Consider the following 27,562-nt stretch of genomic DNA (forward strand, 5'->3'; position numbering starts at 1 on the left):
TAAGAGTCTATTGGTGACAATGTGTTTTATTAGTTTAAACCTCTCCACATCGGTTCTTAAAAGTTATCACATCATCATCCATCATTGCTGCTACTAAAACTATCATTTATATATTATTTGATAAACTTAATTATATTCTTAATTATACCTAACAGTATAAAGTTCTACCTACGCAATAAGGCCGCTTTTGTAACAACTATTACTCTGAAACTGTTTAAATAATGTGTTTCTTCAGTATCCAATAAGCACTTCGTATTGTATTAATGACAGACTTAAATGAGTTTGGGCCGGACATGTTTGTCGCATGCACGCTGAGCGGTACGCACGGATCGTCACGCGTTGTGTCTTATGATGGCGCAACGACATGGACGCTTGCCGGAGGGACTGGCCGGAGTGCGCTCAGGATCGCGATAATGGGAAGAGGAAGAGGAGGCCTTTGCGCAGCAGTCGGATCTTGTAGGCTAGATTAGGTTAGATTGTATTGATAATTGAAAGTAGGCGCCAGTAACCAGCCATCCGAAAAAAATATCGAGATAAGATGTAAGTATAAATACCTAGTAGCTTTGTATCACATATTTAATCCCATAAGATTACTGCATTTATAAAACAGGCTGGAAGGTTTCCAAAAATATGAAACAAAAATGAACCAAAAATGCAATTATAACAGTGGAAAAAAATATTGTATGTAGCGTGATTAAAATTGTGTTTTGAACTGTACATGTAAATGACAGATGTGATGTCAAGCAGTCGCCGTGCGGGGAATCGCTGTCCACGCTACAATTCCTTCAAATGATGAATTTTATTTTTTATCCCTTGTAATGTAGACGTGTATTCGTTGCACGTCAGTTTATTATAACGGCCCACTGACTACAACGAGGCATGTTATTTCACGTCGACCTAGTAATTTAAAGAAAGAGAAACGTAATTTAGAATTTATCGCAGGCACAAAGTAAAGCTGTTTACGCTTTTTAATCACAAATGTTCGATAGATAATATCCTTGAATTGGAACCGCGTTTGGTCAAGTGAAATTGGGGTCAGTAATCACAGGAATTCGTGCGTCGAAAGTTGCATTTATGTTTCCATTGGAAAACATCTGACGAGGCAGTCCATTGTTGTTTACGGGGTCCTGTTTGTGTCGCCACGCCACGCCCGCTATTCGGACAGTCCCACTTGTTTTCACCGACGCAAACTTTCCCCCGCAACGAAAACGCTTAGAGAGCATGTCCGCTCAAAAGTGCGATTTTATTATTTGAAAACATTGAACGCCGTTTCAAAAGAATTTATTTTGAAAGCAAATAGTATTTTCGAGTAAGTGGTCTGAATTATACTTGGAAGTTCCTCGACCATACTTAACTAGTTCAAGCATGAAAAATTCACTTAGACTTAAGTCGATGTCGGGGAATTTTCTCCAACTTATGTCTGCGTCTGTTTATTCAAGAATTTGTTCGGTTTTATTCAAAAAGCGAGGAGCAAACAATGCAATATTTTAATATCTAACCTTTCTCGGTGCTGAGCTATTTGCCAGGGCAGTTTTTGTGGGTCGCTTTTGAAAACCGGCGGCAGGCGGTCCTCCATTTGTCATCCCTGCTTCAGCCTTTGTCTTCGTTTTCCAGATATTTATCTTTACAGCAATAGAAGGGAGTTCATTATTTCAGAAATGTTATTGTTAGGCTCTCTCGGAGATATGAATTCTGGATTTCTACTTGCAAGGACTATTTTATTTACATTCATCTTTAGTAAGTACTGTACCTGTTTATTTAGCGGGAGAACAATTTGTGATACGAGTATCTAATTTTCAAAATAGAACATGTTATTTCTATTTCTTTCATACAAATAACAACAATTAAACTTTTTAGAAAAAAAAGGCGAACAATACAAAAGATATCATTTTTATTACCTGGACGTTCAATTTTCTTTGTTTAACTAACCGTCGCACATTTCCTTCGTCGCGTAATAAAACTGACCTTTTTCTCTTTACGGCGCGCGGACAATGGGAGAAATATAATGTGAATTTGTCAAGTAAATCCAACACCTTGTGGATTGGATCAAGTTTACCTTTTTAGGAAAACAAGGGCGTCTCTGGGGAGGTGGGATTACCTGTGCCCACGCGCCGGTCCGGGGCCCGCCGTCCACCGGCCGCCGGATCAACACCATCGCTCCCGAGCTTTACAATAAAACGCTACTAAAAAAAGTTTACTTAGAATGTCCTCCCTTTATCCCTTTTTCGGGCGGATTTATTTACCACCATCCATCACACACGTAGGTGTACAGTCGTCGTAACAAGTGTGAACCTCTATTGTTTGTGGTTTTGTACGGATTTGTTTGTGCTGGATCTTTTAGTGCTGTACTTATGTATTTCCAAAAGATCGTAACTTGCGTTCTGTGCAACGTGTTTGACTGAAACAAGAAGTTTGAGTGAAAAAGAGAAACTTGAACGAAGAACAGAACATAAGTGTATAAACGGATCGCCAGTTTTTAGCGAAGCTTATTAATGAATCTAATTTGTTAGTTTGTTTAGAAAAAGACCTGTTTTTCCTACGCTACCTGTGTGGTCAAACGCGTGATTTCACGACGAATACGCGTTGGCGGTGGATGTGACGACGGTCCGTCCCCTATCCATCCCTTCAGGTATTCGATCAATTTCAACCGGATTAGCCGTCGGTTTAATAATGTGACATATTTTTACCGCGCCTACATTGTACGCGCGTCGCAACAGAATGTTTGACTAATGTCAGGTGAGTGATTTACAGCCCAAATAAGTAAACATATTGTTGATGAGATTCGAAAGTATTTTTGACCCGGTATATTTATTGTGGATTTGCCTGAGATGGCATTATGGGAGCGCTGTAATAATCCGATAATCAAAATATTACGTAGAATATTTATAACTGTAATTTAAACATTACAATTTAATTTTGAATAGTATTCGACACGTTTCTAGTTTGACAAAAGAATACTTTACTAGAAAACTGTTAACCCTTATAAATATTTTAGAGAACTGTATAGATAACTGTGAAAAGGGATACAGTATCCATTATCTAGGTATATTTTAAAGGATATTAATTTGTATTTGAAGAGAAAATAGTTGTCGAGGTCAAAGCGTAACCATGTTACCTACCAAATGTAACATGGTCCTCCGTGGTCCAGTGGTTGAGCGTTGGGCTCACGATCCGGAGGTCCCGGGTTCGAATCCCGGTGGGGACATGTCACAAAAATCACTTTGTGATCCCCAGTTTACTTAGGACATTACAGGCTGATCACCTGATTGTCCGAAAGTAAGATGATCCGTGCTTCGGAAGGCACGTTAAGCCGTTGGTACCGGTTACTACTTACTGATGTAAGTATGTAGTCGTTACATGAGCCATGTCAGGGGCCTTTGGCGGCTTAATAATAACCCTGACACCAGGGCTGATGAGGTTGGTAATCCACCTCACAACCCATACGATAGAAGAAGAAGGATATCGTCGCAATACAGCGCATTAGGCACCCTGTGATGTTGTGTATTCCTTATGTACAAGAAAATAAATAAATAAATAATAATATGAAATAATTATTTGACTCAGTAGGTATAACTTCTAGAAGGGACATATATTTTAAGAGAACAAAGTATCGAATATAAGTGTAGGTTGGCGGGTATATTATATGAAGGGTATATTAAGTGTGGCGAGCGTGTTAACACGTGTTGGGGTCGTTACCTGCAGCGGTTTGGCGCCCGTCCAATAGTTCACATCTTATACCGTATTTTACAGAATAATTGCTCCCGCTATACTTAATACCACTATATCGGGAAAAAGCCCGGCCTTTACTTAATTTAAACTTAAAGTGGGCAATGAAAAGGTGCTTTATTATTCGGTAAATAGTTAGAAATAGGGATTATATTGTAATATGTTTAACCACTTAATGGCCCCGATTCCTGCAGACACCTCCTAATTTTATTTTAATTTTTACCTGTCATTTTCTTATTCGCTGAAAAGGAAAGGGATGGATGATTGACAACTGTTAGTTTATCGTTTGACGTGTGCTGTCAACTTAATTCTGTCGGATTATTAAATTTTGGCCAGTTTAAAATTTTTGGTTTTTAAAATTTCTGCTTATAATTGACGTGTGTTCTATAAATTTTATGCCTGTCCCTTTCTTTTTCAGCGGATAAGATAATGACAGGTATAATTTTTAAATAAAATAAGATGGTGTGTACAGGAATCAGCACCAATGGCCTATAGGCATACTTGTGTATGTTGTTAAAAGTTAAGCTAGCTCTTCAAATCAGATAAGCCATGAAAAGATAAATAGGTTTTTTTTTCACAACGGATACAAGATACAGAAATAAGGACAACAAATAGAAAGGGTCCAAAGGCGGCCTTCATTTCTTTTGTTATACTTTATAACGTCACTTTTTATGTCTGCAGTTTACAAAAGTAAATTTTCTACTACAAAATATATAGTAGATATCACAGATATTGATTTTCTGTTCTGAGGTAGATATAGTTGAGTGGAAATAAAATTGATTCTAAGCTTCAAGTTACGCTACGAACAGCTGCGGCACCTACGTCGTAGCCAATTTGCTACGGCGTAGCACCTGCCTACGAAACACGATCCGTTCATAGTTAGCCTTCGCTAAACGTTTTCCGGTCAAAGTTGTTTTAGGAAGAATTATGTAATGCTATGTGCCGGTTTATCTGGCTGGCAGGCACCCAACCAGCGGCTCAGTGGTTTACCAGGCCTGAGAGTCAGGCTTGCTTAAACCTTTGAGTGGAATTATGTAATAGGGATGTGGACATTTGTCTATGAACATAGATACATAAGCTCACGACTATATTCCAATTGGGGTAGACAGAGGCACGACATTGCAGGATGAACTAAGTACCCACACCAAACCGAGCTTTTTTGTGTTTGAAGACGTAGTTTATTAGTTGGGATGTGTTACATACATCACTAATAAAAATAAAAAAGGTACAAGAATAATAAAGGTAACCAAAAAAATCTAAAGGATACTCCATTGACCTTCATCATCTACCCTTAAAATGGTATAGCCTGATGAAATTGAGTCTCCTTAAGTGTACTTTTATCGCGTTGGCAGCCACCCAGCCTGCAGCGCCGGCTTTTGTCGGCTTTGGCCGGCTCGGCTTGGTCCGGCGGCTTAAACCCCTGGGAGAACGTATACACTCGCTTCAGGCATGAAAAGCATTTCTGAAGTTCTTCTGAAGTGACTTCCATTTGGCATTTAAGACGTTTTTACTCCGGGATTTTATAGGCTAGGCGATTCAAAATTGTAAGGAAGTGAAGTCAGGGTATTGCGTGCACTTTAGAACTATGTCGCACTAATAATAGGCTAGTTTCCAACTAGTCAAATCAGTTACTTTTTTTTGTTTTGGTTTTCCCCGAAGGGTAAGGCAAAGGGAACTATGCCCATACAGCCAAATCTTACGTATTTTTTTTCTGATGATTGATGAAATGATGAAAGGTGATGATGATGAAACCTAAGCCCCCACCCTCGGAGTAGACTCCGACTCCGAACCCCAAGCGAATTAACTCAAAAGTCCGCATAAACTTTCGAGTTATGAAGCGGCTTCTTGGCACGAAGCGAAAATAGGCAGATACATTTTTTTATTGAATACTCCGATATAATAACACTCGCGAATGTCTTCCGACTAACTTAATGCGATCATTAACCACAAAACACCACTTCGTATTAATTATTTAGATTATTCAATGAAGAAAGCAACTGTCCCGTTCCCGTTTCCCGCCAAAAAGCCCAAATCAGTTACTTTTTACTAAACGTCAAAACATGAAAAACAACCTGTGACGTCATAAAAGACGTGACATAATGTCGCATTTATTATTGCATTTTTCTTCATTAAAATTCATAAATAAGTTAAATAGAAAAAAGGAAACTTTGTCACCATCTTTATTTAGTAATCAGAATTTCGTAATTTATATTTGACCTAGGAAACTACCTAATTATATTTGACGTTTAGTGAGACTAAGGGTGGTATTCATAAACTAATCTCAGCTTCGAGACTGCTCTCAAGATCATGTCAATGTGACAGTTCCTATCTAAAAACAGGAACTTGAACTTAATCTTAAGGGCAGTCTCAGCTGAGATTAGTTTATTAGTACCACCCTAAGTTCTATTTGTCATTAAAGCTAATGTGACATGGTAACAAAATGTGAGTCAGTGTGTGTGTGTGTGTGTGTGTGTGTAAGCCAATTATAATAATTATTGTGATTAGTGTATTATTTTATTAGTCTACACGAATTCATTTGCATCTGCCCTCTCCTCGTTAATCTTTCACTCCCACACGCCTACTGGAAGAAATTTCTGTTAGAAATAAGTTGTGCCTTTTGTCTATCTTCATGTTGTCATATTGTGTTTCTGTGTTATCCTGTGTACAATATATTATTAAAATAAATAAATAAAAGTGTATAAATATTAAATCTCTATGAAGGAATTTTTGAAGTATTAAGTATGCAATAGCTAAGATGGGAACTCTTTTTAGTGATGTAACGAATAGATATTAATAGCTTAAATATAAACATGTGAATCCATTTTTTTTCATTATCTGTAAATGTAATCTTATTTATTTAGCCTATAAGATCCTACTTATGTGCTTTTTATTTCTAGACGAAAACACGATTCTGTTTATAAACAAAACCCTCGCGAAACAAACAATACCCGTAAATTGATACACACGTTCATCCTTATTTCAATACACGTAGGAAATTTAATTTATGTAAAGCGACCGCGAAAGTTGTGGATAGGACTCTTTCGTAATACCCCGGGAACATTGTACAAGCTGGGTCTCAAGTACATCGTAAACAATAAAGTTATAAGAAGTTAAACAGCGCTGGAGTCAAGGCTCGCCCATTCAGTTTTCGCCTCACGAATAGTTAAATGAAAAGCGGATCTGTCATAATTTGTGCCAGCGTAGGTCTGTGTCATAGGGTGCTTTTTCGTTTTTATTCTTCCCTCTTGTGTGTTGTGAGACCAACCTCGTCGATCCTGGTTAATAGCCCATTAGACCCGTGGCTCTGTAACTACACACGTACTTATGTAAATAGTTTAGTAATAATTGTTTATAGTACACCATATTGTCAAAAAATCAAAGAAAAGGTTGAACTTTTCTCTAAAACTCTTTGCGCAGTGAGAAGGCTCAGAGTAAGTACATTTTTTTAAACATTAAATTTACTACGAAACTTGATGTAGTTGTTGTAAACAAATGTATTCATCTAGTTGTAAACATCTATTATGTAAGTTTCATATTATAATGTTCGTATTCAATTCTCCAATTTAGAAACACCACTCTAACATAATATTCTTTGATATGACAAAATTATTTGATATTTACAATTACAAGTTTATCAACAAAAAAGGGTGTTTTATCAGAAATAATATCAAAATAAAGAAGGCATATGATTGGGGTAGGGTACATTATAAGTTTAATAAAATGAATAGAGATTCCCAAACTAGTTGGAGACCGGAACCTGTATCTTGGGAAACCGTGGACAATGGGATACAAGTAAGATAAAAATAATAAACACAGGAACCTTAAAATATAAATATAAGATTGAATAGGTTACATCTAAGTGTTGGGATTGGTTATACATAATATGATGCATACGTCATGTTATTACGAAGTTTGTACTTCGTTTAATACTTTGATTTTAATGAGTTTTACTTTGACGAGAGACATGAGTGAGGAGATATGATATCTTACCAAATTTGGACGTAAAGGTTTTAGTTTAATATTACATGTGTTATATTTACAGTAAATAACTTTTAATTAAATTGTTTATTTAAAATAACTAACAGGGAAAGTTAGCTTTACATTGAGGTATTAAAATGTAATGCGTTTATGTAAAATCGCACTCTAATGTGTTTTTTTTTAAACAAAACCTTGCAAGAGACACTTTAGTTGACACTAGCGTAATTTTTGTCAATAGAAATTACATAAGAATGCGATTTTTCAAAAAGGGGCTGTACGAGTTGTTCATTATAAGCCGTCGAAGTATACAATGTCCAAAAGCTACTACCACCCACCACTACTACCACTATTTACTACCCACTATTACCACCCACCCACTATTTATCCACTATTTTTTTAAGTGTTTTAGTAGAAAGAAAGTACAGAATACAAATATTTGTATCCCATCCATTAAGTTCGTTGTTCATACGTTCACGTTGTTTTATATTTTATTTTATTAGCCCCAATACAATACAATATTCTTCAATGCAGCAGAAAAGGGTCATTAGATAATACTTTAATAGGCACCTTATTGAAACTCATGAATCACATTATGTATCTTGCTATAGATTCAGAGCGTGTCATGCACGGTTGAATTTACAGAATTTGTTACAGATAACCGCAAATATAACAAAATAAGCCCATAATTACATTAAGTGGTAGACGAAAATTTAATTTTAAAGCTTAATAATTCGAAAAATTTGAGTGCAGGATAATTAAATAAAATTATAATTTCCGCTTTACAACGCACTTCCCTAGTCAAACGCGAGTTAATATGACGTGAAATTATCAGTGAAAATATCCGGCACATCTTCTTAATTGCTTGATTAATTATTAGCGGGATTGAGATCGGGTTAGATCAGACGAGGGTCGCAAGATCTACAGCTTGCGACATCAATAAGCCTTAATTGGCAACGGCTATCAGGCTATTAGCTGCGTCCCAATTATATCTGAACGCACTCGAACGCAAATCGCGCGGTTGGCGGATCAGTTTTACGTCGTGATTAGACATAGATTTGAGTTGCATCATTACTTAATTAAAAATAATAACCACTTTATAATGGAACAATAACAAAAGATAATACCAAGGGGGTTAAAATTTCCACATCGAAGCAATTCATCTAAGAAAGTAATATTGCTATTTGACATTTGTTTGCATTGCACAGTTACTTTTATATGCGCAAATGTCAAATTGCTTTCTTAGATGAATTGCTTCAATGTGGCCATTTTAAACCCCCAGGTTTACGAAGGTACTCTATAGTCAATAAAAAATAATGAGGTATGAGTTTGAATTCATTGTCATGTTTAGGTCATAGATAATTCATATCATGTTGTTTTCAGGATTTGTGCCGAGTTAATTGCTATTATATGGAACTTAAACATAGTTGGCGAGGAGTGGGTGCACTATACAGCTCTGCCCAGCCCCTCGGGGATATAGGCGTGATGATGTGTATGTAAAATAATACTTAGTGCTTAGCGCGTTGGGGTCACGATTTGGAGGTCCGGGTTCAATTCCCCTGGGGACAGTTGAAATCACTTTGTGAGACTGTCCTTTGTTTAGTAAGGACTTTCAGGCTTGAATCACCTGATTGTCCGAAAAAGTTAGATGATTCCGTGGTTCGGAGGGCACGTTAAGCCGTTGGTTTCGGCTATTAGCTGTAAAAAATAACACCTCAACCAGCCTGCAGTGTAGCAGCGCGCTCCGGTTGATTGAGGGGAGGCCGGTGCCCAGCAGTGAGACGTATATAGGCTGTTTATGTTAACTATGTTATTATAAAAATATTGCAAATTGTAAATGAAAAGTAATTATTTCGCTTATGAACCTCAATGAGCTTTTAGCAGATGCCGCACTCGGATAGGTATTTCAATTATTTCATACTCACATTCTGTATTCACGGATTATTTACAATACGCCATATTTTGTGGTCGTGTACACAGAAATTTGTTCACTGGTGATTTTTTACTTTTCATTAAATTACTCGACTATATATTATGTACATATATTGTCAAATTTTTATATTCAGTAAGTACCTATTAAAAGTAAATACGTTTGTGAAATGCTACACCGTCAAGAGCGTGGCTCATAAATGAAAAATCAAAAAATAAAAAAAAAACTTAAAATGACAACTAGATGTGAACACGGGATCTAGACGCGATAAATACTTGTGGATACAGGCAACATGGTACAGATAGGTATTAATAACTAGTACTAACCGAAGGACCTTTTTCTTGTTGACAGCTCTGGGGTTTCAAAGAGATGCGTTAGATATGTTTATTTGCTAAAATAAATTTTAATATCTTCTGGCTACTTATATCCCAGTAAATGGCGTCGCTTTAAAAGTTTTCAATTTCCACAGATTAGATTACGTCATAAATTTTAACGTTTATTTAAGCTGATTAATGTTGGCAGCAAAAACGCAAGAACGCGGCATTCGCCTTCCCTTGACAAGGTAAAAAGCGTATAAATAAAGATATAATCTTGTTTAGAAGGAAAAACAAGCAAATTAATGATGAAAATACAGGCACTTATCCAGATTGCGATGAGAAGGTTCTTGAAAAAACAAGTTTAATCATGACCTTTCTTCTAAAGGTTACCATTACTTACAGTACTTGAACTTCAAGATTTTTTACATAACATAGCATCACATCTGTGTAGCAGAGTACAAACTCTGCACATACTGGCCTTTCCTTCTTACCGTCAATCATTTTAAATTTCGAAATTCTCATTCCATTCCACAATTCCTTTTATTCTACGCTGACGCATTGCGTCCCCGACTTTGATAAGAGCATTATCTATACTGGTTAGCTCTGGCCGTGTCCACTAACTTTAATTGTGATCATTCTTTCTTCATCGTATTTTATATAGCATCGTTATAATTTCGTTGGGGGCCTGTAAGAGATTTGCTCATAGAAGCAATTGGCTTCTGACTTCCATCAAACTCTTGAGTGAGCATGGCTCCAATGCCGAAGGAGGAGGCGTCACAATGTACTGCGAAGGGTTTAGTAAAAGGCATGCGAGTATAGGGGTGCTAACTACTGCTTGTTTAATGGCGTTAAAGGGTGATTCTCTTTCATCTGTATCCAGAAGAGGTAGGCAAAGGTGTATAGTAATACCCACTTCTCGCCAGCTATATTTAAGTCCCATATTAGGGGATCAATTAAACGACGGTGAAATCTTGCATTTCATTTGAGAAATAATTTTATTAACTGGCTGCTCGGTGTAGACGTGCGAGTTCGTCCATTTTCTTCGCCTCGGTGCCAATTCGTAATATATGCAATTAAACGGCGGTGAAATCTTGCATTTCATTTGAAAAACCGATACAAAGTTCCATTGCCGTCTGATATGACAGAAAACCATACACATAGATATACCACAAGCCTACTGCCATTAACCGGGCACAAATCCTGGAAACCACATGATTACATTTATCTACGATCCAAACTTGAATTCGTGAATTAAGATATTTTGTTATTTCTCAAAATCATTGCGGGAATATAATTGTGAGTTTACTATTAGGTATATTCTGTGAAGTAAACAAAAACAGATAAAAAACGTGTTACAGCTATCTGTTATCTCTACTGTTGAAGATGTAGCTAAAAAAGAAACATTTTAAGAGGTTCTCCAGAAAAACAACTCGAATCTACATAGCTATAGTCGTTGCAGCGTTAGCCTTCTTTGGCGATAACAATTGTAAGGATTAGGGGAAGGAACGATGAGTAGGTATTTTTGGCGGGGGAGTGTGTCGCCCCTCCGTCCCCTGTTCGACCGCCTTCGTCCCCCATCGTCCCCCTTTGTTGATATTCCGCTGACCTACAAACACAGTTTCCGATCTGTGTAAGGATATTTAATGTTTTCCATTCCTTTCGAGAATTGATTAAGAGATTACAGTCCTAGGTTCACTTAAGGAAGTTGTGGAAATAAATGACAGCCAATGGATTTGTTTTCATTTGTTTACTTGAGCCGTTGAAAGTGTGGGATTGTTATTTATGTTTTGTGTAAGTGCTAAAGTCTATTTTACAATAGAACTTTGATAAATTGATCCAGCTTTTAGTGAAAATCTACACTGTACAGGGTTTTGGTGACATCGTAATGAAAACTTTGAGGGTGATTCAGACTATGATTTTGAGTTGATATCAAGTGGAATTTTTCGTCGCAAAAGTATAGAATTGAAAATAATAAAAAAAGCCACAAAAAACATAAATTTTGCGACGGAAAATTCCACTTGATATCAACTCAGAATCATGAGCGGAATCATCCCCCTCAGTATTCGTTACGATGACACTAACAATCTGTATACCTATAGAACATAACACAAGTAGCCACAAGTAGGTATCTAAAATGGTAATTTTTCGCCATACATTATCCGCCTCCACACCACAAAAATCGCAACAATATCCATCTCGTTAATCGCGTGAGACCGATTCTCTTTGTCTGATTTCTTTCTTCGGTAAACACGGCTATTCGCTACAAAAGGAAAAAATATTTCCGTATATATGATAACAAATTTACTCCTCCCATTGATCTTTCGGTCTAAGGACCGTCGCGTGACGATCGAAAGTGATCGGAGCATCGGAAATGATACACTCAAACCTCTTAGTTTCGTATTACCTCTCTCTATAGTTTTTATAGCTCCCTGTACCCCAATTCGGTATTTTTATTGCGCAAATAAGCGAGAAATGTTGTTACACCGGCAATTTCTGTGCAATTTCGACTTGAACGTAATTGCAGTTCGATTGCGAATAAAACAAACACGATAGTTATTTGGTTTTTGTCGATTTAAAACGGTGAAATACAAAAGTTTTTTTTTGAACAGGTGAAGTCATAACATTTTTGGTCGTTTCCTCATTCCTTTCAGAACAGAAATAATAACTACTTACTTACTTATAATATTCTCAATTGAGGTAGTCCGGGGTACATTCGTCATACCTAAAGGTACTACAGTTTATTTTGTAATGCTTATTTTTTTATTTTATATTGCAACTGATACTAAGACTTTAATAAAAAAATATCGGGTTCCTAAGATTGGCATTGTAAAGTTTGGGCACCTCTGTACAACTCTTATAATCTATCTAGAAATTAAGCACATTTTTAGTTTTAAGTTAATGTATTACATTTTGTACATACACATACATAAACTCACGCCTTTTTCCCACCGGGGTAAGCAGAGACTATAGAATCCCATTTGCTTCGATCCTGACACACTTCTCTTGCTTCCTGCACATTCATCAATCGCTTCATACACGCACGCCGGTTCAGAGTAGATCGTATTAAACCTTTTCTAAGGACATCTCCAATTTGGTCAATGTAAGTCCTTCTCGGTCTTCCTCTGTTAGCCCTACCATCAACTTTCGCTTTATATACCGCTTTTGCAATTCTATTATCATTCATCCGCTCTACGTGTCCAAACCAACCTAACATTCCCTTCTCAATCTTGGTCACTATATCGTCCTTTACACCACATCTCTGTCTTATTACATTTTGTATTTTGTGCAATAAAGGTTATTATTATACTATGAAATAAGTAGGCACCCACGTTACACCGAGCCTTTTGTTACACTAACGAAACAAGAAACAAGTTGGAAAGAAAATTAATTGTTTTAGTACTTTTAGTAACATCCATAGTACGAGAGAACTGGTTTTATTTTATTCGTTCTAGTGGCGTAGTAATTAGTGCAATCCGATTAACTTCAATACCGTCTTATTTTAATGCTGTCGCCATTAGCATAGGGTTGCGGGTTGAAGAAGCACCCTAACTTGAGTCAAATAAAAAGTTCAGTTCTTTTATTTTGCGTGCCGGGAATTTAACTTAGGCCTCTAGTGTGTGGTCAATATATTTTTTATTTTACATTTACCGTTTGGTGACAGATATGGCAACCCTACATCAGCACGAAATGAATGGTCTGAATATTTAAAAATGTAAATAGAAATACTATTTTACATCGAAGCAATCCTCTTACGGTAAGAGCCATTTGGTCGCAGACATTTATTTTTTACATTTTAAAAAGTAATATACAGGGTGGCCCAGAAGTTCAGGTTCAAAATAAAAAATTAGAAAGAGGGGCTCATTAGCTACCAGAAACACCCCCATGTATGTTCAGCAATTATTTACGGTTTAGGAGATATGACCCATTTTGTACCTTTTTCTAGATTTTCTACCTTACTTCAGAAATAATCATTTTGTCGCTATCCCTTTCTTAATAATTATTTTATTTTACTTCACAACTATGCCTAAGGCTGTGTACCGCTCAATCAAAGATAAATCAAAGTAAAATCAAAGATAAAAAAAATGTTATCGGAAGTCAAAGTGAGAATTCGACCAAAATTGTTACAGTTGTTAAAACTTCGCCGAAGAATTATAAACACATGAGATTGTCATGGACCCTGAAAGTATTTCTAAAAACTGCTCCATTTAATAGGCTTTTAGAAACATCCTAAAAAGTACTCTTAATAAGGGCATAAAACTAAGTAAGTAGCCCTCAAAGATTGCAAGACAGACAGATTTGAAGAAAAATTTGACATTCTCATACAATGTAGCTGCTTCTTTCTAACGTTGTTAAAGGTGCTCAAAGACACATTTTTAGTTAAAAGTAAATAAAGTAAACGAACAATACATATTAGTACAAACAAGTAGGAATACTTGTTTCTTAAGAAAAAATATTAAGAAGAAAAAATATCTTTAAACAGAGGACTAAACAATTTCCTAAACTAAATCTACTGCCGGTGAGTGTAGTTTTGTGATTAGTTTGGGCAGGCATTTGTAAGTACCAATTAGTACCGTTTACGAGCCTCTACCGGTAAATGTTTACCGGTGTAATCGATATCGGTACGTGCAAACGGTCGCCGCCGAGCCAACCGGTATTTTTAGTGCGACATTTGGACGAACTTGTTTTATAAATCGTAATCGCTTCTTTTTCGTTTGTATTACTTTAAAAAATATATAAGTATTCCCATGTTGCACTATCCCGCTATATTACATAATAATAAATATCTTCTATACTTAAAGGTTGCCTGGAAGAGATTGCTACTTAGCAATAAGGCCGCCTATTGTACTCATTCTATTTCTCTTATGTTTTGCATTTTGTTTTTTTCCTGTTTGTGCAATAAAATATTTATTATGTTATGTTATTCACTAGTCAAACAACATAACATAATATAACATCTCGCCTGTATCCCTGAAGGGGTAGGCCGAGATGTATACTATATATAGTATACACACTCCTGCCAGAGTCTATTGCCGTTAACCGGGCACAAATCTTGGAAACCACATGATATCTATTATTATCTGTGATCTAAACATGAATCAAGTCGAGTTCAGTGGTTTAGAGTCGGAGCCAAGAGGGTAAGATTAAGATAACGGGGTATTTATTAAGTTTAACAAACTTCTTTTTTTATATTATAGACTATTAACAATACACACGCGGAGAACAGAAGTCCTATCGTCCTTGAAATATACTACTCTGGGTGCCATACCACTCGCGAGACAGAGTACTGCGGGGCAGAAGGCAAGAGGGCAACCACTGCCCTATTATTCCCTAAAAAAGTAGCATGAAGTATGCTACACCGACAAGAGCGTGGCGTACGCATACATACATACCGGGGTAAGCAGAGACTATGGACTTCCATTAGCTTCGATCCTGACATACTCCTCTAGCTTCCTCCACATTCATCAATCGTTTCACACACGCACGCCGGTTCAGAGTAACCTATTCTAAAGACATCTCAAATTTGGTCAATGTACGTCCTTCTAGGTCTTCCTCTACCAGCCCTGCCACCAACCTTCGCTTTATATACTGCTTTCGTAATCCTATTATCCTTGAACCGCTCTATGTGTCCTAACCAACTTAACATTCTCTTCTCAATCTTAGTTCCTATATCATCATAGTGATGAACTAATACGTACTAATCTTCACATAATAGATTATGGCGTATCTTAAATAAATAAATACAGGGTGTTAGTGACTTCATAACGAATATTAAGGGGGATGTCTCAGACCAAGATTCTGAGTTGATGTGAAGTGGAATTTTCCGTCGCAAAGTTCATGATTTTTTTAGTTTTTTAAATTATTTTTAATTCTTTTTGCGGTGGAAAATTCCTGTCGGAAAATTCATGAAAATATTTGTTTTTTTTTTTAATTATTTTCAGTTTAATACTTTTGCGATGGAAAATTCCACTTGATATTAACTCAGAATCATGGCCTGAATCATCCCTCAAAGTATTCGTTACGATGTCACTAACACCCTGTAGGTTCATTCTTAGAAGAAAGTGATGACGGTATTTCAGCTGGGCCCTATTTAATTTCATACCATTGTAATATATTTCTAGTCTGCCTTTGCTGGCGTGCATCAATATCACGTTTCATTAAGCAGACTACCGGTACACCGGTAGTGCGGTCCTGAGTAAGGTCGAAGACAAATTGGACGTGTCATGGTCCATCACCCAGGGTGGGGTGGAAACTTATCGGAACTTCGACACAGTAATATGTCCCTTATGGCGATATTATTATGTGCTATTGACTTATAGGTATATTAAATACACATATCATCTTTCTACCGTTATCCGGTTTTCATAGGGTCCGTTTACCTTAAGTGAAGATTCGTCGGGTCCGAGTTTTTATAGAAGCGACTGCCTGGCTCACCTATCAACCCGCGATGGGAAAACCAGACCAATACAGGTTAGGTCAAATACTTCTGAAACGCATTTTTGAAGAATGTGGGTTTCCTTACATACCTCCCATGTGACCAAACCTGTATTGGGCTGGTTTTCCCTTCGCAGGTTGGAAGGTCAGACACACAGTCGCTTCTGCAAAAAAACCGGTTCTGTCAAATCTTCAGGTTAGGTAAGCGGACCCTGTAAAAAACGGGATAGGTAATGCTAGGGAGATGATGATGATGATATGGGTTTTCTCACGTCTCCCGTAAGTTGGCGACATATAAAAATTCTAACCAAATAAATTACGCTAGGATACTTTTTCGTTCACGGTTCGAAGAATTACCCTAATCAGTTTCTGCGGGTACCGCTTCAGTCTTGATGTGGGTAAAGTCTTAAGGTTAGACTTACTTGGCATTGCTGCGGGCCCTGCCGGTTGGGCGAGGCTGGTTTGGGCCGAACCTTCTTGGCGGTGAGCGGGCGCGCGTCCAGCCCAGTCACCGCCACCGACACCGTCGTCACGCCGCCCGCCGCGCTGCTCGCCGCACCGCTCGACGACGACGACGTTGTGCAATCTGAAACAAACATAATACGTCATTATTTGAAAGAAAGAAAGATACATACACATACATAAACTTACGCCTATTTCCCACCGGGGTAAGCAGAGACTATAGAATTCCATACAAGAAAGATACATTTATTATTTTCGGACGCCACAGACACAGACAGACAGATACATTACAGAATCTACACGGAAAATAAAAATAAAAACTAACATTGAAAATTGTTATTAAAAGAAAAAAAAATAATCATAAATGGAAAATTTAAATCGAAAAAAATCTGACTCCGGAGCTCTCGTTGGACGAACGTGTTAACCACCATGTTTTATCTTTGTGAGTTTCCCTACGAACAGGTAAGTGTTATAAAAACAAAATCATAATGGGAAAGTAACAAATAATAATTCATAAATGAAAGGATAGCATAAGCCGCGTCGTAAGCTATGGCGCTGGTATTCTGCGAGCTCTTATTTACTGAAAGTACAGCGTAAGAAACATTTCTTACGAACACATACCCGGATCATAATCTGAGGACTTCAAGTAGGCTCTGTCTATTCTCTAATTGATCTTATGTACATTATGTTTGTTGGCTATGTGTACCCACTGTCAGCGTAAAAGTTTCGTATTTTCAATACAAGTTTAAAATATCGATTTATCGAGGAGGCCATTGCCCAGCTGAGATATGTAAGGCTTTTTAGCTTACGGTATATGTTACGGGCTGGAATGTATCTATCTCACCCAAGGGAATAGCCGTAAATTTGTAACGTTAGTTAATAAGTTATTACATACAATCTTTACAATAAAACTTTTTGCCTAATTAATATCATCATCCCATTTTTCACGGGGCCGCTAACCTAAGCTGAAGATTTGACAGGTCCGGATTTTTACAGAAGTGACTGCCTGTCTGACCTTCCAATCCGCGAAGGGAAACCAGTTCAATACAGGTTAGGTCGCATTTCTCTGGAATATATACGATGTTTTCCTTGACCGCTGAATAATATAACAATATAATTATGCAAATGAAAAAACTAAACCCTAACATTTAATTCGTTATTGTCCAAAATTAGGGCCATTAAAAACTCCCTAACGAAGCTACAGTCTGTTTCCATTAGTTTGCGGATTAATTTAGTAAAATAGCGGTCCACCAACATTTTTGGTCAAAATTCCACGCATTGTTTCTGAAATTTGATGAAAACGTGAATTTTGGTGTGGCGCATTCAATAATTCATTAACGAGTTTATTAATCGCAGCGAATAATACGGCGTACAAATTTGGTATACAGAGAAGCCATGTATACCACACAGAGACCTAGTACCTGCGTACCTGCGCAACGAGTAATGAAAACCAGAATATTAATAATCAAATTATTGTATTTTATTAAAAGTTATAAAGAAAAAATAATGTTGTATTTAAATTGACTTGTAAATGTTTTTTTTTTTTTGATTCGAATTATTGACTAAGTTGTTTTTAATTTAATGTTTCGTTGATATTAATTAGTAATATATACGTATGTACTATTTTTAAATTCGTCGAAATATTGATAAATGGTCGATTTTCACTTTAAGTTGTTTGCTTTTAGATGCTCAATTGTTATATTTTTGGATTGTTTAAATTCATAGGTACATATGTAAAATTTCAAATACAATTTATATTGTTAATGAATAAAATACATTGAAACATTGAATAGTTTTTACAGTGGAACGAAAGTCCAATTACAATATTCGATACGTTCCTATTTGTTCCTAGTTATTGAGCGGGGCATTCCAAATATTTACAGCGCTTTTACAAAATGTAATAAATCGGTATCACGCTCACAGACACCACCGTTATTGGAAACATAATTTCGCTGGCCCACTAATTTCTCCTCGATATTAATTTAGAAAGAACAAACAGAGCGAGTTCCGAGCGGCTCTCACTCGCAGCCTTCCCCCTTCCCCGGACCTCGCAAAAACTGTTGAATTAGGCAAAACTGAAGATTGTTTGAGCAAACGATCAATTTTGGAGATGCTGAAAATTTACCGCACTAAAATATAGGAAATTTAATTTGAACCCTTACACTCGGAACAAAGTAGTACCCGAGGTTTTATTATTCAATCCGTTTTTACGTTAAACGTGATAATTTAGAAAGGTTTTTCTTTAAAGAGATTTAATAACACCAGCTAAGATATCCAATAATTATGATTCTATTAATATCTTTGCTTAAGGAGATGAGTGTTAAATAATATTTATTAGATTTAGACTCTCATGTCTAATAATAGGTCCAATAGTTTGTTCAGAGACCGAAGTAATAATTCATTCATTTTCACACAACGCGACAACGTGGGTGGTGAAACAAAACATGATCGAACACTGTTCGCTCATCATTTTGAAGCAATGAATGCAATTCGAGCAATCTGCACACTGTTGTCCTCATATTAGGTGCGACGGACATGTGATTATACAGAACACGTAGCTGTAGATAAAGGTATTAGTTATACGTGGTTTTGTATTTGTTCTGTTCGTATTTTTGTTGCCGTCGGCGACCGATAGAGGGAGGTGTTGCTTTGCGGGATTAATTAGTAAAATTGGCGGCAGTGGCGAAGCCAACCGATGTCCGGGCGTCGCTTGCTTTACCGATGTCACGTGTAAAATAACTGCGGGATTTTATCGTCGTCCTTCATCATCGTCAGCCCATTAACGTCCCCACTGCTGGGGCACGGGCCTTCCCTATGGATGGATAGGGAGATCGGGCCTTAAACCATCACGCGGGCCCAGTGCGGATTGATGGTTATTAACGACTGCTAATGCAGCCGGGACCAACGGCTTAACATGCCTTCCGAAGCACGGAGGAGCTCGAGATGAAAACTTTTTTTTGTGGTCACCCATCCTATGACCGACCTTTGCGAAAGTTGCTTTACTTCAACAATCGCAGACGGAGCGCGTTAACCGTTGCGCCACCGAGCTCCTCCGTCGTCCTTATTTAGCCCCAATATCTAGTAAAGCTGAAAATTGATTAGCGTCCACACCCTTGTAGCAGAGTACAAACTCTGAACATAGCCTTTCGTTCTGACCGTCAATCATTTTAAATTACGAAATTCTCATTCCATTTCGCATTTCCTTTCATTTTACACTCCTTTGACTCATTGCATCCCCGACTTTCATAAAGACAACACAAGAATATTATACTGTTTAGATCTGGCCGTGCCCTCTAATTCTTGATTCTTATGTGAACTATGTATATTCCTTTACTGTTTGTGAAGTGTTTTTAATAAACTGTTTATATTCCTGCTGAAGTTTATAAGTTATTTTGTCACTAATCATTCCTCCACTCTGCCGGCACGTCGGGATACCATCCTCACCACCCAGCGTGCCCGCACCCTTAACATCCTGTCCATATCCATCCATATTCATTGTCCATACAAGGCGCAGATCACGTAGGTAATAGACACCGCGAATTCTCACCGTTACACTTACACGCATTTCTATCGAAAAAGTAAATATTTTTTTAGTTGTAAGGATAAAATTTATAAATATTTATGTCCTCCAGCATAACATATATTTTACTTTTATTTAAGATTTTTTTTAATTATCTGTATAATTGTATTCGTATAATTTAGTTATCTGCCTAAACGATTACGTTGTCTTACGCTGCAAATGTTGTGTGCACCTATAATTGGTTTATGTAACACTCTAATTCCTGATGTGACTTTTATTTTATTTAAGTAATGTTTTTATTATATAAGCTGTTGGTGTACCTTTTTATAAATAACTAGCGACCCGCCCCAGCTTCGCTCGGGTGCAATGCTGAGGAAAAAATGAAATTATATACGACATAAAACTTAAAACCTCAAAAATAACAGTATTTATCCACTATTTAATGGATGTTATTATATATTTATAAACCTTCCTCTTAAATCACTCTATCTATTAAGAAAAAACGCAACAAAATCCGTTGCGTAGTTTTAAAGATTGAAGCGTACACAGGGACATAAAAAGCGACTTTGTTTCATACTATATAGTGAAGAAATCTCCCTACCTACCCTAATTGGGAATAGAATCGAGATCTTATGTTATATAGTTTTTTAATAGAAGTATCCTATATGAATGTACCTTCAGTGTTAAATAAGCTTACTAACTTTAAAGGTAGGCTTATTGTCATAGTTGTCAATAGGTACGAAATAGATTTTACACGGGCCCCTATTTGATTAAGGTCACGTTACCTACTGAATTATAATTAATGCATAGACCCAAACTATAACATAGCTGTACCGTATTTCCATAATAACACCAATTAATACTGGAGTGTTAGCAATAAACTTCAATTTGTTGAGGAACCTACTAGGTATTTAGGTCTTAATTTGATCTAGAGGTAGATACAGATCATACTTTTGGAGATATTAAGCTACAGGTTCCGATCAGACAATTACGTCACTACGTCCTCGTTGCCGCACCAAATATAGAAGCAATAGTTATTTACCTCGTCCCCTTAAACAATTTAACGTCTAGGGCCCTGTGCCGAGGTTTTTCTTGCAGCTTCTTTTCCCCGGCTATACTGGTTGTGAGAAGCTGCAGTAGTTTTAGGCGGATGAGACGTTCGTTATGTAAAAATTGACGATTCAAAGTGTAACTATGTTACCTACTGAAGAATTTTTGAATTTGAATTTAACGAGCTTAATGTCTCTCAATGTGATTTGTTTAGCAGTAGTATTAATTCGCTGAAGAGTCAGCTTATTAGAGGTAATTGGTAATAGTTGTTAATTATTGTTAGTGTTTTAATGTGTATTCTTGCTAAATTGCGCATTCAATCAAATTTTTTTCTTATATTTTTTCTATATCTCCGCTCTCTTGTCTTGTTGTATAACTCTTTTTCTTTTATTTGTGGTAGCTTGTAATTGGCCTTTATTTACTACTAAGTGTAACATTGTGTGAATTAAGCTGTAAGCTCCCCAAACAAAATAAAATAAAAAATAAAATATTATTGACATACTTCTATTCAAAGTTGCCTACTAACAGAAAGCTCAGGTGAAACGTGGGTACTTAGCTCATCTTGCGATGGGTGTTCTGACTACCCCAACTGGGAGTAAGAACTTTATTGCTTCTTCACGGCCTCCGTGGTCCAGTGGTTGAGCGTTAAGCTCACGATCCGGGGTCGAATCCCGTTAGGGACATGCCACAAAAATCACCGATCCGTATATTGATCACGTCAAATCCGTGCTTCGGAGGGCACGTTAAGCCGTTGGTCCCAGTTACTACTTACTGGTGTATGTACGTAGTCGTTACGTGAGTCATGTCAGGGGCCTTTGGCGGCTCAATAGTAACCCTGACACCAGGGTTGATGAGCTTGGTAATCCACCTCGCAACCCACACGATAGAAGAAGAAGATTGCTTCTTCGTTTGGATTCCCGCTTGAACAAATCAACAATAAATTACTTCGTTCTAAATTCAAATTCTGTTAAACGATAATTCTAATAATTGATGATAGCATTCGTTTATATACGGATAACGTTGATCGTTGAGGGACATTAAAAATGGCTGAACTTACTTCAGAGGGTTTTCCAGCAACCAAATAACAAACTATCCCCTAAACCGTCGCACAGGCATTATCTATTCATCACTGTTCAAAAGCAGCACTTTGTTCGCCTCCAGGAGATTGGTCGTCATTTTTCTTAGTTCCATTAGTAGAAGACGAGAGCCCACAAACATAAACAGACTAATGGTAGCATTCGAATGACAAAAACGGCCATCAACGGAACCCCTGAATCAATGTACCGATGTGTAGCGCTATCCATTGTTCGCCCCGTCGATTGTGGGACAATCTTTTTGCTAGTTACCTACTGTAACAGTAGTTTTCTAGCTTGGATTTAAAAAAAATAAAGTAAGGCTGTATAAAAATGTAAATAATATTCTGAAAAATGAATAGATTATAGGTGTTGCTACCTTAACAATAAGATTGCCTTTTGTATGTGTGTTTAATTTGTATTCCTGTGTTCCTAATGTGCAATAAATAATTGTATATTCGTTAAAAAAATAACATTTTTATAAGCTCTAATGTATTGATAAGAGTCAATAATACTCTAGAAATACTTTAGAATCAATATTCGGGATGAGACGGACTAATATTCTGTTGTTTCAATATTAATAATTTATAAGTTTTTTTACATAATAACAAATAAATAATAATGCTACGGCTATGTTAATCAAAATATAGCTCGATTTCTAAAAAAGGGGAGAGGATTAACAATGTGTTTACAGAAATTTTTGGATTCCCAAAACTACTATGGAGTCTTTATTAACGCTTGTGTTTAATATCGCGAGTATTTCTGTATATGATATGAATTAATTTTGGAAAATCCCTGTGCATACCCATACATAAACAGCCTATATACGTCCCACTGCTGGGCACAGGCCTCCCTTCAATCAACCAGAGGGGATATGGAGCATACTCCACCACGCTGCTCCACTGCGGGTTGGTGGAGGTGTTTTTTTTACGGCTAATAGCCGAGACCAACGGCTTAACGTGCCCTCCGAAGCACGGAATCATCTTATTTTTTTAGACAATCAGGTGATTCAAGCCTGGAAAGTCCTTACCAAACAAAGGACAGTCTCACAAAGTGATTTCGACCATGTCCCCATCGGGAATCGAACCCGGACCTCCAGATCGTGAGCCTGACGCTCTAACCACTAGACCACGGAAGCTGTTACATGTGCATACCCATATCCCTGTGGATATACAAATTTAACGAATTCAACTATGCATACATAATCATGGCTAGCCTAGTCTAGGCTAACAATGACACAAGTTAGGTGTCGTTAAAACATATCGTATTATAATACATTTACATTTAATTGGCTACTTGACAATAAAATATGAAATATATCAGATATGGTAGTTTATCATTTAATGATAATTATCCAATAGTTTTTTTATTAAGATAATTTTTAAATATTTTATTTTTACAAAATATAATTTTTACAAAAATGTTGGGAAAGGTAGATGAAAACAGCGAGGAATTAAGGATATGAGTAATCACAGGAAGGATAATATCAAGGATAGGGATAAGCATATTGCGGCTTTATCTGTATCTTATCTTTATCTGTATCTATATCTTTTTTATCTGTGTATAAAAACGAAAAACGGGCGACCATGACTGAACTTCGTGTGACGTCACATTTCAGAAAATAAACAAAAGCTATCTGTCAGGTTTCCAACCGTTGTCACGTGACCAACTGTAAACTAATTGAAGAAATATGTGTTTTTTCTATTATATAAAGCTTATTCGAGAAAATAAAAAAAAATCAAAAGGTAATAAATAAGCGTTTGTAATTTTTACAATATTTATCCGAAAACTGTGATGTAGCCAATAGTGCATTTGTATTGTACATTTGCCTCACCCGGTAATCTTTACTTGGTCGGAATAAAAACCAATATCCAATAAAAAAGAATATTACTAATATCTGATTGTTTGTAACCTACTTGTACTGTTGTCCCAAATAAACGTATTATCTATCTATCTACCTATCTATCTATCTTGAGAAAGACATATCAAACACAACAGAAAGCTCGGTGAGGTGGGAGTACTTAGTTCATCTTGCGATGGATCTACCTATGACTAGTCTAACTGAGATATACTCACGAGTACGTGACCTTATGTTATGTTATGTGACATATCAAAATCTCCGTTACTTTACCCGACTGCATTCGTGCAGTCTTTGTTTCGGCAAAGGAGAGTAATTAGTTACAGACATATACGAGCGCCGTGCATCTCCATACAAAAACGGGCCATTAAAGCAAGCCCCATGAATCAATATAGGACGTCTCGGTTCCATTTGGTCAGATTGCCGCGATTGTGCCGCAGTTTGTGACAGGGATCCGAGCACGTACTAAAGGACCCAGAACCCGGAATTATGAAAATGGACAGATAAATCTGGAAGGACGAGTTGTCGGTTTTAGATCAATGTGGGGAGTTATTTTTATGCATGATAGTCAAAAATTTAAGTCGTGGGAAGCCGCTGGATGCGGGCAGCGCAGGACCGATCGTCGTGGAGATCCTTGTGGGAGGTCTATGCCCAGCAGTGGGCATCGTACGGCTAATGATGATGAGTCAAAAATTTTACCACAATCTCACCTTATGGTAAGTGATCATGTGATCGAGGATGGTATAATGTTGACCTATAAAGTGCACATTCATTCTTAACTTGTAGAGACATAGATTTCACGAGCAGAGAATTTAAGACAGAAGAAAAGAGATAGAAATATGCTCTTGCACATGTACAATGATGTTACTTGTGGCTATTTAGAAAACTGTCGTAGACGCTACTTTATAACACTTCGCGTCGAGCGGCCGTTCCGAGCGGTCGGATGGTCAGTAATATACTTAATATATATATATTTATTTATAATGCGTGGTCGCCAGGATTTGTGCGCATTTAACAACAATATGTTCACCGCCTATTATATTGGACTTACAACAAAGCGAGGAGATATCGATAGGGTAGGCAGTGGTGTATGTAGGTACCTCTGACTACACCTTCGAGGAAAAAGATGTGTAGTTATACATTATTCAGTGGTAGTGCAATAGTATAGAACCAACTAGATCTTAAAGTGAATCAAAACGATCACCTCTATATATGTTGTCCACTATTCCAATCATATTACATTAATATAACCGTCTAGTACGACGAGCATTAATTTTATTCAGTAATCGAATCCCTTTGTGCACCTTACCGTTTTGTCAAAGGAGTCTAATCTCAATCAGGTTCCACATCAGATACTAACAAACATAGTACATATATAACCGGTTTGCAAGCACAATAATAGGGTTATCAAACGCATGTGGCTGACAGATTGTATTAAATCCGTTACACGGGATAACACTTCTGAATTAAAGCAATATCGGTTCTGTGTAGAAGCTTCAGACTACTGCCATTCCATTAACGCAGGATTATATAATAAGTAAATTGATTGCTACAGAGTAATCCGACGAAATACACATACATACTCGTACCTACATAAGTACATAATTAAAAAAAATATAATTCTTCTTATGCATCCAACCATTTTAGCCGGAGATAGGACTCCCTACCTATAACGTTTGTCTAACAGAAAGCTCGGTGAGGTGTGGTATTTAGTTCATCTTGCGATAGATGTACCTCTGACTACTATTATGTAAATTCTTCTTATCGTTAAAATGCAGTTCGAAGTTGCCTTACTGGCTTCTGTTTATAGATGGGAGTTGCCTATGCGCTACATTTTTCTGCCACTTTTTGAAAAGGCGACGGAAAATTCCACTTGATATCAACTCAGAATCATAGTTTGAATCATCCCTCAAAGTTTTCGTTACGATGTCACTAACACCCTGTATACATACAGCACACATGTACACACACATAAAGAAGAAAAATATTCTATACTTACAAAATATTCTATAAACAGAAATAACAAAACACGAATAATCGTTTTTGTACTTTCGACAGAGAGAAAAGCGTGGGTTGTCAACTCCGGTTTATAATTTCACTGAGCCAAAAAGTTACAGTGAATAAGTTTTTCATAGGTAAGCGTGTTCTATTTTATTAGGATGAATAGCAGTTGATGTACCTAACTTTTAATCAATGCCAAGGAGAGAGAGATAGCGCGGTTGAGGTAACTTATTTATATATAATGAGAGAATATTTTTTAGCGTCGTGGCAGACCTCGAAAGAGATGGCGTGACGACTTGGACGCTTGCCGGAGGGATTGGCCGGAATACGCACAGGAACCCGAAAAATGGAAAGAGGAAGGGGAGGCCTTTTCCCAGCAGTGGGATCTTGTAGGCTAGATTAGATTAGAGAGAATATTGAATAATGTATCTAAGGCTTAAATATTAAAATTAGTATTTATGTATGATGATAAATTCTGTACACATACCTACTTAGATCGGTAATGAAAACAGAGAGTGTAACTTATTGAAAACAACATCATATTCTTAAAATAACATCTAATAATTCATGAAAATATTTGAGTTATAAGTTAAAGAAGCAAAATATTATTTAAGTAAGTATAATGTTTTCCTCGACAAGGAAACATGACTGTCCTGTTTCTCATAATGTCGTTATTTGAACAAATACTCGCAGGATCTTAAAATAGGGCTGGCGGGCTGTCTCCGGCCCTCTTACAACTAAATTATGCAGTATGTCTACTGAATTAATAAGTGAGGAAGCCCTTTTGTTTACGCATGCCTGGTGTATCTTTATAATTGATTTATACTGAGAGTTTGGTTGATAAGTATTGTCTGAAACAGACGCCGACTGAGAGCCCTTTTTATGGCAGACAATTACTCGTTGGTGTCGCGGTGGTCCCTTCATTAGAAGGTTAAGCTTGGGATAATAAGTTGTTGAAACGTATACACATAACGCTTACGCTCTATCGTGTTGGTTAAGGCCGTGAGCTGTCAAATAAGAAGACAATTGCATCTTCATTTATCATGCCGACGGCAAAACTATGGAGTTCGTTATATAGAGTTTTAACTTGGGATTCCGTTATGTGTATACGTTATGTGTAATAGGCACTCCTATTACACAGTGGGGCTTCGGTACACTCCTGGAAACTGGACGTGATTCTTTATTTCCCACTTAGCCAAAGGTGAGCTTCCCTACGGT

At 37.0% G+C, this 27,562-nt stretch overlaps 1 protein-coding gene across 5 annotated transcripts in view; it reads right to left on the minus strand.

The window, feature by feature from the left end:
* The window catches only part of LOC126375150 (uncharacterized), a 371,263-nt gene that overhangs the window by 68,046 nt on the left and 275,655 nt on the right, over positions 1-27,562 (minus strand). For all 5 annotated transcript variants that reach the window (XM_050022007.1, XM_050022004.1, XM_050022005.1 and 2 more), the window contains one exon: positions 16,803-16,966. In XM_050022007.1, coding sequence (XP_049877964.1) covers positions 16,803-16,966 — 164 coding nt within the window. The remainder of the gene's footprint in view (positions 1-16,802; positions 16,967-27,562) is intronic.

Source organism: Pectinophora gossypiella, chromosome 18, assembly GCF_024362695.1.
Source record: "Pectinophora gossypiella chromosome 18, ilPecGoss1.1, whole genome shotgun sequence".
Lineage (NCBI taxonomy): Eukaryota > Metazoa > Arthropoda > Insecta > Lepidoptera > Gelechiidae > Pectinophora > Pectinophora gossypiella.